We start from the raw sequence: 13,086 nt of genomic DNA, 5'->3' as shown, positions 1-13,086 counted from the left end.
CTGATTGTTTTAATTATCCGCAACCAGTTCCGGCACTCGGCTTTGATTCATCGAACATGTGGCATAAAGATAAGTAGACGGTCTTTGGTTATCCCCAGAATCTTCAGCTCTTTGCGGTAGGGAACAATCACCCCGTCCCGCAGGATGGGCCTTTCTGTTGCAATATGGTTTGTGCTGCAGCAGTGCGTAACCATGCTTTTAGTAGGTGACGTGTTAAAGCCGACTGATGCAGTAGACTGGCCCAAAATGGCATAAAACTCGAAATCAAAACCTTACCCTCCAAAATGAAAGTTTGAGTCCCCAACAAGCTTTCCTGAAAATTTCAGCTCATTTGGTTCACTGCAAGGGGTTCCACAAACTGCTCAAAGTTTGTATGGAAAAAAGAGACCAAATGTATGGAGAAATGCATCAGTTTCACATTTTCAGCTCTAGGTGGCGCCGTAATCGATGAAAGTCTTTCGTGTGAAAAAATAAGAATCTTCATGTAACAATGAATGGACTCGTGAAAGCCAGAGGTCAATCTGATGACAGCAGACAAAGTTATAAGCGCGCAAAGTTGAGTGTGTCATGCGCTGCAGTTGGGGTGGCTCTGTCGAAAGTGCAAAAAAACCCTTGCTTATGAACGCACGAATTACATGAGGTAGAAACACTCGATTACATGGATTACAACTTCTAATAACTCAAAATGCGGGCTATTTGGAAGAGTGGTATCTTCGGCAAACTGGATAAGTATGTCAAGGGCTTTCCGGTAAAAACATGAATAATTCAGAATTCTCTCACTAGGTTGCGCTAGGGCGACTGAAAATGCCCTATACTTTTTTTTAAATAATGCTATAGCTCGTGATCGGGAACACTTGGCTGACCGTAGTCTTCTGCAAAGTAGATCATAAGGTCAAGGGCTTTTCGACAGAAAACAGTTTAATTCAAAATTCTTCCTCTGGGCGGAGTTAGAGTGCCTGGAAAATTCTAACACTCTTTCAATTTATATTAGGCCATATCTCGTGATGGGAATCATTTAATGGGGCGGAGTGTTCGGCGCAGTAGTACAATTTCTAATGGTGAACATAATTCTCGTACTAATCGACAATTTTTTTTCTTTTTGGTTTATTCTCTCTCATGTGAAAAGATCAGGTGGAGATGTAGAGTAGTTTTTTTTCTAAACATTTCAAAATTGTCACCAGAATTTAAAAAACTGATTTAATCCACCTAGCAGTGAGATGAGACATTTCTTACACATATCACTGTTAGATCATTCATTAGTTTGCAAAACTCGTGCGAAGTAGTAAATCAAAATTATAAAATACACGAATCAAATTATATTAACTTAATTAATGAAAATTTAGACTATATTTAGAAATAAGTATAAGATTAATAGAATGAATTGACTCAAACTAACAAATTGAATGAAATAAATAAATGGAATGACTGAACCTGAAATGAATAAAATTAAAGATATGAACAAAATAAATTAAATGAATCAAATGAATCAAATGAATCAAATGAATCAAATGAATCAAATGGATCAAATTTATCAAATTAATCAAATGAATTAAATGAATCAATTTAATTTAAGGGTTCAAATGAATAAAATGAATGGAATGAACAAAGAAAATAAAATGAATAAGAAATAAATTAAATGAATAAATGAAACAAACGAACCAAATAAACAAAATGAAGTGATTTGACAAAATAAATAAAAAAGAAGAAATTGCATTGATTGAAATGATAAATTAATCGATGTTGTAAGGTTATAAATTAATAGAAAAAATAAATTGTGTCAATAGAATTATTTGGATGAAATGAATAAAATTGAAAAAAAAGTCAGGTTAATAAAATGTTCTTCATTTTAAACAAAATGTATGAACTGGAAAAATGAATAGAATGCATTGAATGAAGACAGTGAATAAAATAAGTGAAATGAATGATATGACTAAAATGCACGAAATGAATAAACTGATCAGAGTGAATCCAAAGAATGAAACGAATAAAATAAGTAAAATGAACGCAGATGAACAAAACGAATAAAAAGATACGGAATGAAATAATTAATTAAAATGAAATGGTCATATATTTGAAGCTAAAAACATTTTTGAATAAAATAAGAAAATAGATAATCCAGATTGTACGAATTTGAGAACCATCAGAAAGTTATGAAATGATTTTGAAAATTTTATCTTCCGAGAAAAGGCCAATTAATATACAACGGGATTTCTAGGGCTTCTATCCTTTTGTTTGTTTTAGTCTTTTCGTTTTCACGCTTCTTTACTTGACGGCGTCGTTTTAAGATTATTTAGTGTTTCAACATTATTGATAGACCTTAATTAGTTATCAGGAACCTGGAACGTTCAATTTGCTTTGGAAATCAAAGTTTACTTTTGGTCACATATTCCCGAAAAAAAATTGTGCAGAATAGAATTTGCTGGTCCAGTAATTTAACGCTCAATTGAATATAGTAAAGTGAGACAAGGTCACATGACACATTCTTTCGTGACGTTTACAACGATTTGACGAATCTTCATTCGACAAATATGTCATAACTTTATCAAATGAACGCCTACATCAAAACTTATTACAGATTCGGAAAGTAGACAAAATCTCACGAAAGCCCTTTGAACAGAGAGCAAAAGATGGAGAATGCGATTCGTGAAAGAGACAAGTAGATATTTCAAAGTTTTCATTTCAATTAAAATAAATAGTGTGAAGTGTCTAGGCTATGTCGATAGCATAAAATGCGTGCATTCAGTTGATTATAATGCAGTTTCTTTCCAGTCATCCTTATAGCTTGCATATTGTTTCGTTCGGAATTCCCGTTCAGGAAATATGGATAAATAAGCCGTGTACAATCCAATACTGTGAAAAAGAAATGGTTCAAACTGTCAGGATGGCAAAAATGTAGTCAAATCAACTATCTGTCCAATGCAAAAACTCTGATTGTAATACTCGCTAATTTACTTGTACAATATGGAAAACTCGAACGAAACGTGTGCTGAATTATCCAATGCCCCACTACTAATTGTGACTTCCATTGAAACTTCAATTGAAGTGTACTCAGTATAGAGCAGATATGGACGACGATAAGTTAGAAGACACCTTGTACTTGCATCCCCCATTGAGAGTGGGGACTTTGGGAGACTTCTTTTCCCGGATCTAATTCGTGGATATTTTTGGGCTTTGATCCGTTATTTTTCATGAAAGTTCATACCAATATAATGTATGTGCATATTCAACAATATCATCACAAAAAAGTGTTCTTAGTTTTCACATGACATATTTGAGCATATGTTTTATTCAAAATTCAATAGAGATACGAAGAGTTGAAATATCGCACGTGGAATGTCCCACCTCCCAGTTAAGCCACATATTTTTCTGATATAGCCATGAATTTCCTTTATTGTAGTGTTTATTCAAGCTTTGAATAGAACTGAATTAAATTTGAGTTGATGTAGTTTTCGATGGTCACCTGTCTACCCATAGTGCACCGTTTCGAAATACCAATTTCACCTTGAAAATAGTTATAGTTTTCCCATAAGGCACATTTTCTCGGACTACAGATATTTTATTTGACATGTAGGATGTATTATTAAACTTGTTTCCGCGAGTCTCTTGTACACTAAAATACAAAGAAAATAATAGGGTAACAGACAAAAAATAGTTTTGTTTTCTTCAACCTTCACAATTACATCGCACACATGAAATTAGCTTGAATATTAATAAAGATTAGAAGAGAATCTTATCACACAACTTAGAAATGGATAGAGAAATAGCAAGATAGATGTAAGTCGTGACAGTTACCACCAACATGAAGAAAACGAGAGAGAAAAAGAGAGAGAGAGAGAGAGAGAGAGAGAGAGAGAGAGAGAGAGAGAGAGAGGGAGAGAAAGAGAGAGTGAGATAGAGATGGGGAGGGCATGTGAGACCATGCCAGACCTTATTTTTATAGGTATATTATGCGATATATTGATTCCTTACATCCTTATTATAAATAATGTAAGTAGTAATTTTTGCGCCACAACCAATATAATCTAAATTTTGCACAAGAGCTAAATTTTTGCTAGAGTTTTGGCATTCAAAAATACAGTTTCTTTCGGTGATGCCACGAGTATAATTGTATGAGAAGTCTTATCTCACTACTAGGTGAATTACTTGATGATTTGTATAGTTATATACCATCCAATATTTACTTCACGATTGAACACAACGCCTAATCCAAGGGATAAATACATGAACTCTAGAAAAAAAATCACTATGAACGCATTATTTTTTTGTGGTGAACTTACATATTGATTTTTGAGAAATAGTTCAATTATTATATAGGTAATTCCCAAAACGTTTTCAAAATCGAATTCCTTGAATCACGTAGATGTGTTTTCATACCCCGATGTTCAAAATCGGTTTAGTTTTGCCCCTAAAACAGCAGTAAAGCAATACTCTATATGAAACGGTCTCCTTTTTAATTAGTGAAAATTGGTAAGCGAGGAATAGAAATACAAAATGTTTAATATCTCCGTCGCTCGTGAACGGATTTTGACAATCTATAGCTTGATAGAAAGGTATTTTTACAAGGTTTCTAATTACGTTGCCTTGCTTGAAAGTTATTTACTAAAAACCTGCAATGTTTTGACAAAATGACCTATATCTCAAAAAGTAAACAACATATCGAAAATCAAAAATAATAGTGTCAAATGGCAACGTTAGGCCTTTCATTTGAAACTAGTTTCATTAAGATCGGTTTAGCCATTACTGAGATAATTACATGACATTTTGTACATACATACATACACACATACAGACATTGTCTCAATTTGTCGAGCTGAGTCGATTGGTATATGAAACTCAGCCCTCCGGGCCTCGGAAAAACTTTTCAAAGTTTGAGCGAATCCTATACATTTCTTTTGTAAGAAATGTAAAAACACATCTATTTTACATTTATTAATTTTATTGTGCTACAAAACCTTCCTTGATTTTAGTTCGTGTGGTCTCCGGAAAAGTCTGTCTATGCTGCTGCACTACTTGCAGAAGAAATTGTAGTTGATCTTCATTTTTCGTCAATTTTCCACAATACTCCTGGATCACGTTAATACCTCGTTCCGCGCAATCGTTCACTACTAGTAATGCTTTAATTTTTCCCTGCCTTCTAAAAAATCTGCTAATTGATCCCATTTTTTCGGATCTTCTTGAAGGAAATTCGCGGATATTCGGGTAATTTCGAAAAAATTCATTGAGTTTTGAGAAACGCAGCTTGACAACTCGTATGACTTCAACTCGTCTATAGAAGAAATATCCAATTTTATCTTACATGTGTCCTCATTTTTACGTAATTTTAAATTTGATACCATTTTATGCTTCTCTTCGATAGATACTTCTGGATCGTAAAGTGCCATTGTTACTAGTTCTTCACTTAAATAAAACAAATGTTTCGCTAACCGCGAGGCAGCCATTTGGTATATATTGTTTGTATGATCCGAATAAACATCTTTTAAACTAAGTAACTTCTTGCCCAAGTTAATATAATTTCGAGCCGCTGATAGGGAGTAAGGGGCGTTAAACCACGAAAAAATATAAATACGCAAAATAAACAAACATATAAGTGGGATACAATCTCTCTCATGATGGTTCATTTTAAATTCATCTCTAAAGAGTCATATTTTTAGGCAATAACTTGCTTTTGCCATCCATCTGGCACGGCTGTGCGCTTCAGGTAGAGAAAATTTATTTTTTTGTCGCTAAGGAATGCTAATGCGATATCAAGCAATTCTTTGTAGTCATTTCGCTGCTGCTTGATCGCTGACTGCTCTTTTAAAAATCTTTTTATTTCGTTTTTTTCATCGCCAAGCTCTGCTACAATGCTGGCGTCTACCATATTTTCGTGAAACGACTGGTCCAGCGCTGACCACGCGGATTTGAATTTAATAAAAATATTCCACTCCACATTTCCACAAATAAATAAATAAACCACTCTTCATCTCCACCTGATCTTTTCACTTGAGAGAGAATAAACCAAAAAGAAAAAAAATGTCGATTAATACGAGAATTATGTTCACCATTAGAAATTGTACTACTGCGCCGAACACTCCGCCCCATTAAATGATTCCCATCACGAGATATGGCCTAATATAAATTGAAAGAGTGTTAGAATTTTCCAGGCACTCTAACTCCGCCCAGAGGAAGAATTTTGAATTAAACTGTTTTCTGTCAAAAAGCCCTTGACCTTATGATCTACTTTGCAGAAGACTACGGTCAGCCAAGTGTTCCCGATCACGAGCTATAGCATTATTTAAAAAAAACGTATAGGGCATTTTCAGTCGCCCTAGCGCAACCTAGTGAGAGAATTCTGAATTATTCATGTTTTTACCGGAAAGCCCTTGACATACTTGTCCAGTTTGCCGAAGATACCACTCTTCCAAATAGCCCGCATTTTGAGTTATTAGAAGTTGTAATCCATGTAATCGAGTGTTTCTACCTCATGTAATTCGTGCGTTCATAAGCAAGGGTTTTTTTGCACTTTCGACAGAGCCACCCCAACGGGAAAATGTACTTTTGCATATAAAATATTTAAAATAATCCATAAAGAATTGAAAAACGATCCATAAAAAAGTTGTCCATGTTCCATAAAACAAAACTGAAAATCCATAAAACAGTGTGAATGATCCATAAAAAAGGGTGATTTGATCCGTAGATTATGTAAAATTGAACCATAAAATGGTCTCAAAAGAGCACTAAAATAGTAATAAAAGAGCAATTAAAATGAACCAATGCCCCATCAAAATATTGGAAATGTTCCATAAAATGATACATTTTGCGCCATAAATTAACTGACATTGATCCATAGAATATTAACATTGAACATTAAAACACGTCGATATGTTCCATAATATCGACAAACATGTTCCACGATATTACAAAATGGAGCAATACAATGTCAGAAAAAGTTCCATAAATTTGATGAAAATGTTTGCTAAATAATTTTTCTTGGTCCATAGAAGATGTAAAAATGAACATTAGAAATGGTTCATATATCGAACGTTAAATTATGGTTCATGGATATTTACAAAACGATCCATAAGAAAAGAAAATGTAAAACGACCCATTAATATGTGTTTATGCACTAGAAAAAATAAATTTAATGAATTCATGCGAAATTTTACGGTGAACTGAAAAAATAAGTTGTGCTTAATAATTCTCATAACAGTGACAGTGTTGTAACAAGTGAGCTTATACTGGTAACTAGTGTGATGCGGCTTGGCCGCATATCCGAGGCCAAGGATCCGAAGCGGCGCAAAGCCGCTAAGGATCCGTTGGACGAGGCATTGATTAACCCGTAGCTGGAATTGCAAGCAAGCCTGTGGTCTTTTCGTTTGCCCGGTTTACTTAAACATAGGGGCTATAGCTAGTTAAAAGCCGACTGAGCGGCAGCGAAGTCGGACAGTGCAAAGGAAAGCGATATGGCGTAGCCACATTAGTCAGTGTTCGTGTATAAAGTGTCCGTTTTCGCTTCAGATAGTTATTCAGATAGTATTTGCGTCTCATGCCAGCCTGTATTAGTGGTCTAATAACTCTCAGCGCTCTAATATCATAAATACCCTGACGTTTAAAGAGTTGCCATAATGATTTCAGGTTAGCTAAGGTCAGTTAGCTGACTAGTGGGATACGGAAGCTGAAGTTTAACTATAATGTATGCATTGTTTGTTGTAGTTTGACATTACAACCAAATGTAATAAACTTTATTATTAGTTCGAATAGCAAAAATTTCGCATGAATTCATTAAATTTATTTTTCTGGTGCATAAGCACATATTAATGGATCGTTTTACATTTTCTTTTCTTATAGATCGTTTTGTAAATATACATGAACCATAATTTAACGTTCGATATATGAATCATTTCTAATGTTCATGTTTACATGTTTTATGGACCAAGAAAAATTATTTAGCAAACATTTTCATCAAATTTATGGAACTTTTTCTGACATTTTATTGCTCCATTTTTTAATATCGTGGAACACTTTTGTCGATATTATGGAACATATCGACGTGTTTTAATGTACATTGTTAATATTCTATGGATCAATGTCAGTTAATTTATGGCGCAAAATGTATCATTTTATGGAACATTTCCAATATTTTTATGGGGCATTGGTTCATTTTAATTGCTCTTTTATTACTATTTTAGTGCTCTTTTGCGACCATTTTATGGTTCAATTTTACATAATCTATGGATCAAATCACCCTTTTTTATGGATCATTCACACTGTTTTATGGATTTTCAGTTTTGTTTTATGGAACATGGACAACTTTTTTATGGATCGTTTTTCAATTTTTTATGGATCATTTTTGTTGTTTTACCGGCGCAAACTTAGGGCTGCCCACCCCAACTGCAGCGCATGACACACTCAACTTTGCGCGCTTATAACTTTGTCTGCTGTCATCAGATTGACCTCTGGTTTTCACGAGTCCATTCATTGTTACATGAAGATTCTTATTTTTTCACACGAAAGACTTTCATCGATTACGGCGCCACCTAGAGCTGAAAATGTGAAACTGATGCATTTCTCCATACATTTGGTCTCTTTTTCCATACAAACTTTGAGCAGTTTGCGGAACCCCTTGCAGTGAACCAAATGAGCTGAAATTTTCAGGAAAGCTTGTTGGGGACCCAAACTATCATTTTGGAGGGTAAGGTTTGAAATTCCAAACTTTGCACTTTTTTCATACAACCTTGGGCCACTCTACTGATGCAGCCCACTGGCTAACCGCACTTACGGCGGATTGAAGTTTATGACGGGTTCGGTGATCCTTCCCATCGCGACCAGCATGATGTCATCGGCGTATGTGAAGATGCAGATCCCCACCGGTAGGCTGGCGAATAGAATTTATGGACACCAGGAACAGTGTGACGGCGAGGATTGATCTCTGGCAGATCCCGTTGTCTTCCGATTTCCACCCGAAAGGTGCGATTAGACACATAGGCGCTCAAGAAACGGCCCATGTTTCCAGTGATACTCCAGTTGGCCAGTTGTTGTAGTATTCCGTGACGACACATGGTATTATAAGCAATCGGCACGTATAGCGATACCAGCGTGCAGGTCGTCAGTTACGGATTGACGTACTACTCCTCCAAAGCTGGCGAGATAGGTACCCGCTTCTTGTCGGATCGCCAAATGTCGTTGATCCACGAGTTTACGCTTCTCCAGTAGGTCCATCCCTCTATTGACAATTCGCTCCATCATCTTAGCAAGATAGGGGAGCATGCTGATTGGGTGGAAATCATCCGACATTATGTTTCCCTGGCATCGCTTTGGGATAGGAATTACTAAAGGTTCCTTCCATGAGGCAGCTATCTGTTCACCACTCCAAATGTGGTTAATGCTGTCCAATATCGCCCCCTTCGCTACTGTTTTACGCTTAGGGCGTTGACTCTTCGTCAGAGCTCTGATGTCGAGGAGTTTGGGCAAATACCTTCCAAGAATCTGATCCAGCTGGTGTTTTATGCCTCTTCTATGGCTTTCTTGGCCTCGTTTCTGATCTTTCTGACGTCATCCGCTCGCTGATTTCGGCGCGGGTCGCCCGCAGAAGTCTTCCTCAGTGTCCGTAAAGCAGTGCGACAAGCCCGGATGGCCATCCCGACCTATGGACACAACCAGTGCACCACCTGTTGCAGAAGATTCCCATTTGACCTGAGAATGCAGGAAACGGCAACCCGATTTAAAATGCTGGTGAGCTCGTCTGGCGTGTATTGTCTCTTCCCGATCTATTAGATCGTCGGCGATCTCTTCGCAGCGGGTCCAGTCTGTCCAATCGTAAAACCACCGTCTTCAGCAGTCACTGTTGCATGGTTCGACAAAAATAGCCTATTCCTATTCAGAGAATTCCGTCTGTCCGCGGAGAAAAATCGTGCTGTCATCGTTCAGAAACACGACGTCATTGTTTTCGACTATTTCAGCCATGTTGTTTCCTCTCCTGTTGCATGTACGCGAGCCCCACATGGTGTGTTGCCTGTTCACGTGTTCAATAATAATGAATTGGGTCTCATTTTGCTCAAGAAGCCGGTGAAGTTTTGCCCAGATTCCGAGTACTGCAAAGAATATAAAGAGATGTCGCGGTGCATTGAACTGGATATTCGATCCTCCTGGCGACGGCTATTAGTTTAGTGCACAGACCTGCCATCCGATAGATGTTATACCCATTGACGGCGTCTAACGAACACCGGTGTCCAAATCATGGTCCAATCGTCTGATGCCAAGCAGATGGGCTGCGCCTGGGCAGTGATCCTTTGAAGGTCACTCAGGCATCCTCATAGGAGAAAAAAATCGCCGTCAGTTGGGAATCAGACATACCGTCCGATGCAATAGCTCTCAATGGTAGGGTCTGTTTATCGATTATGTAACCTGAGTAGCTTGTTCCCCTGATTACAGGGAGGGTTGAATCTCCCATTGGGTTAGACGGTGTTCGTGACTCGTTGGGTGGGCACTTTGGAAAAACAACACATAGCACGGCACTACCCCGTCGCCGATACGCGTAGTGGAGACGGACGGTTGTTCACAGTTTGAAAGTTATTGGTTTGATGGAGGCGCGTTGGCGATCAACTTCTTCGGAGTCCGAGCACCTAGTATCGTTAGGGAAAAAACGGTTTTGATTTTTTGCTAAAAAAATCGAGTTGCCGACGACACACTGGACCTAATACTCGCGGAAACAGGCCGACCGAACACCGGGTACAATATTAATCGGGTGACTGAGGTCAAACTTCGTGAAGTATACCGGAGGCGTAGACCGAGCGAAAGTTTTGGTTTCTAAACGCGGAGCTGTTGAAGACAATCAACGGCTCCAAGTGATTGAACCTAACTATTTTGTGTCTCAATAACAGTATTTCATACGTGTATTTTATACAAACCAAATATTATGATTTCAAATATCACTTAAACTGCTCAAATCCAACTTAACTTATCATCTTCGCTAGTTCCGTACATATAACCGCTTTACTTTACAGTAATGAAGAAAAATTCACGTGACTCACATTTTCTATATTGCATTTGCCTTTCTTATAATGCTTCATATTATTAACCAAACTATCCTTTCACAGGTATTTCACAAACTATCCGCAACATTCTGTCCAGCATCGTGAGCGCGACAATACTAATTTCGTTAGTAAAATATAGCGTTCACTAATCCGTTATAATGTAACAAGGGTCCTTTAGAAATGGTTCGCAATGAACAAGAAAAAAACTATCGCAAAATGGTTAGTAGCTAGAAAAGGATAGCTCAACTAAGCAAGCACTCAGAGCACTTCAGCATTGGCACCTAATTCAGAATCTGTGAAACAGAACTAACTATTGAACTATATAGAAAATATGTATAACAGAAAGCAGGGTTGAAAAACATATAAACTGAATTATTAGGATTATGAAACCATATACTAGTAAGCATTTAGTACCACGTACAATTATCAATAAGGGATTAAAACGGAAACGAGCATGTTGCGCAGCAAAAACGCTTCTATGTAAAACACGATTACGAAAACGTAGCAAAAACCAATTATTTCGCATGCATGCATGATAATACAATCATTCACGGGTACAGTTTCAGCAGCAAAACCCCGAACAGATTGATGAGTCGGTAAGTAGAGGTATGTTTGGAAGGGAAACTACCGCCGCTTTAAAACAATACCGCATCATAAACATTCGCCTCGACCTAGCAAAAATAGATAATTTGATTTTGCCTCCCACTCTTCCCGAAGTTGTAGCGCATTTTTAATTGTTTCATCCCTTGGCATCATTCAACTTCGAGGGAATCGCTTCAAAGTCGAGAGAATAGGATTTAAATTTCATTGACTCGACGGAAACCGGAACAACCGCAACGTACCTATACTATGTCTATGCATGCGGCATTTGCGGCTAGAAAAATAACGACAACAAAGCTTCTGTTTGGTTCAATTTCATGCAAAGTGATTACAGGATTTTGCTGAGCTGCAACTTTTTTGATTTTCCCGTCCGTTTTTTTCACCCTATTCATCATAGCTGGAAGCTGCTTACTAAAAAGACAGGAAACAGCGGAAGATTGATCGATTTGAGGTAATTTCCAGACGGTAGCATGGGAAGAGTCGATTGTAGTTGATTATCTCGAAGGTGTGATTATGCAGAAATATAAACAAATAAATAAAAAAAAATCAGTTTAAATAAGTTGTATAGTGAACGTTTGGAAGAAGAGCTTAAGTGTTTATTTGATCCATTTTCACGAATGAAGAGCTTCGGGGGCGTTCATGGCGGTGTACATATAACGTGGTAATTTTACTAGGCATACCCCCTGATACTGAAAAAGTGCGCAAGACTAAGTTCAAATTTCACCTTCAGCAAATATTCCTCATCACGAGTACTCGATTTTACGCGAAAAGTGCGGTAGTAAATGACCACCGTATTTGGCCGAATTACAATGTTTTGTTGCCACGGTAGGAATAAAAATAACAGTTGCCTTAATTCTTCAGACAATGCACACAACATAAAAAACTGCTTTTTTGTCGTTCGCTTTGTGCTACATCGGGCGACACTCTGAGTACCGTGACCGATTAACGCGATCCCTAAATCAATTCTGCAAATAGTGAAATATACAAGGCTCGCTTGAAACGTGCTGATATGGTATTGGGCCAATAATGTGAATGTTCATGCTGAAAGAACTTCATTTTGGAGTATTATTGAGAGAGCACTTCGTAAGCATCCCAAAATTATCGACAGTGAGATGGAGCTGCAATGAGCGCTGAAGATGGGAAAGTTGCATAAGCTTTCATTTGGGGGTTAAGTGAAAAATGCGCACATTAAAAAGAGGAAAACGAATTGAATGGAATAAGAGGTGCAACACGTCGCCCTCGTACGAGCAATCCAAAGAAGACGCGATTAAACTTTAACACTCCTGCACATCAGATGAATTTGATGTAACTTCTTTCCAAGATTTTTACAAATTCTGTATGTATCACTTGTACCCGGTTGCATCCATTGCTCTGGTAGCTTAATTTAAAGAATATGATTTATTAGTCTCAAATCTTGATATGAAACATATTCGGTGAATTGAAGAGATAAAGTAATACTATCTTCGGTAAAGTT

At 37.3% G+C, this 13,086-nt stretch overlaps 1 protein-coding gene across 9 annotated transcripts in view; it reads left to right on the top strand.

The window, feature by feature from the left end:
* The window catches only part of LOC131682538 (lachesin-like), a 236,922-nt gene extending 224,075 nt beyond the window's left edge, over positions 1-12,847 (top strand). For all 9 annotated transcript variants that reach the window (XM_058964092.1, XM_058964095.1, XM_058964091.1 and 6 more), the window contains exon 11: positions 11,076-12,847. In XM_058964092.1, the coding sequence (XP_058820075.1) occupies positions 11,076-11,161 (86 nt within the window). In that variant the 3' untranslated portion in view covers positions 11,162-12,847. The remainder of the gene's footprint in view (positions 1-11,075) is intronic.
* Positions 12,848-13,086: the final 239 nt, after the last annotated feature.

Source organism: Topomyia yanbarensis, chromosome 2 (assembly GCF_030247195.1).
Source record: "Topomyia yanbarensis strain Yona2022 chromosome 2, ASM3024719v1, whole genome shotgun sequence".
In the NCBI taxonomy this organism is placed as follows: Eukaryota; Metazoa; Arthropoda; class Insecta; order Diptera; family Culicidae; genus Topomyia; species Topomyia yanbarensis.
Note: the sequence above shows the minus strand (reverse complement) of the source record. Positions and strands in the feature narration are given on the sequence as shown.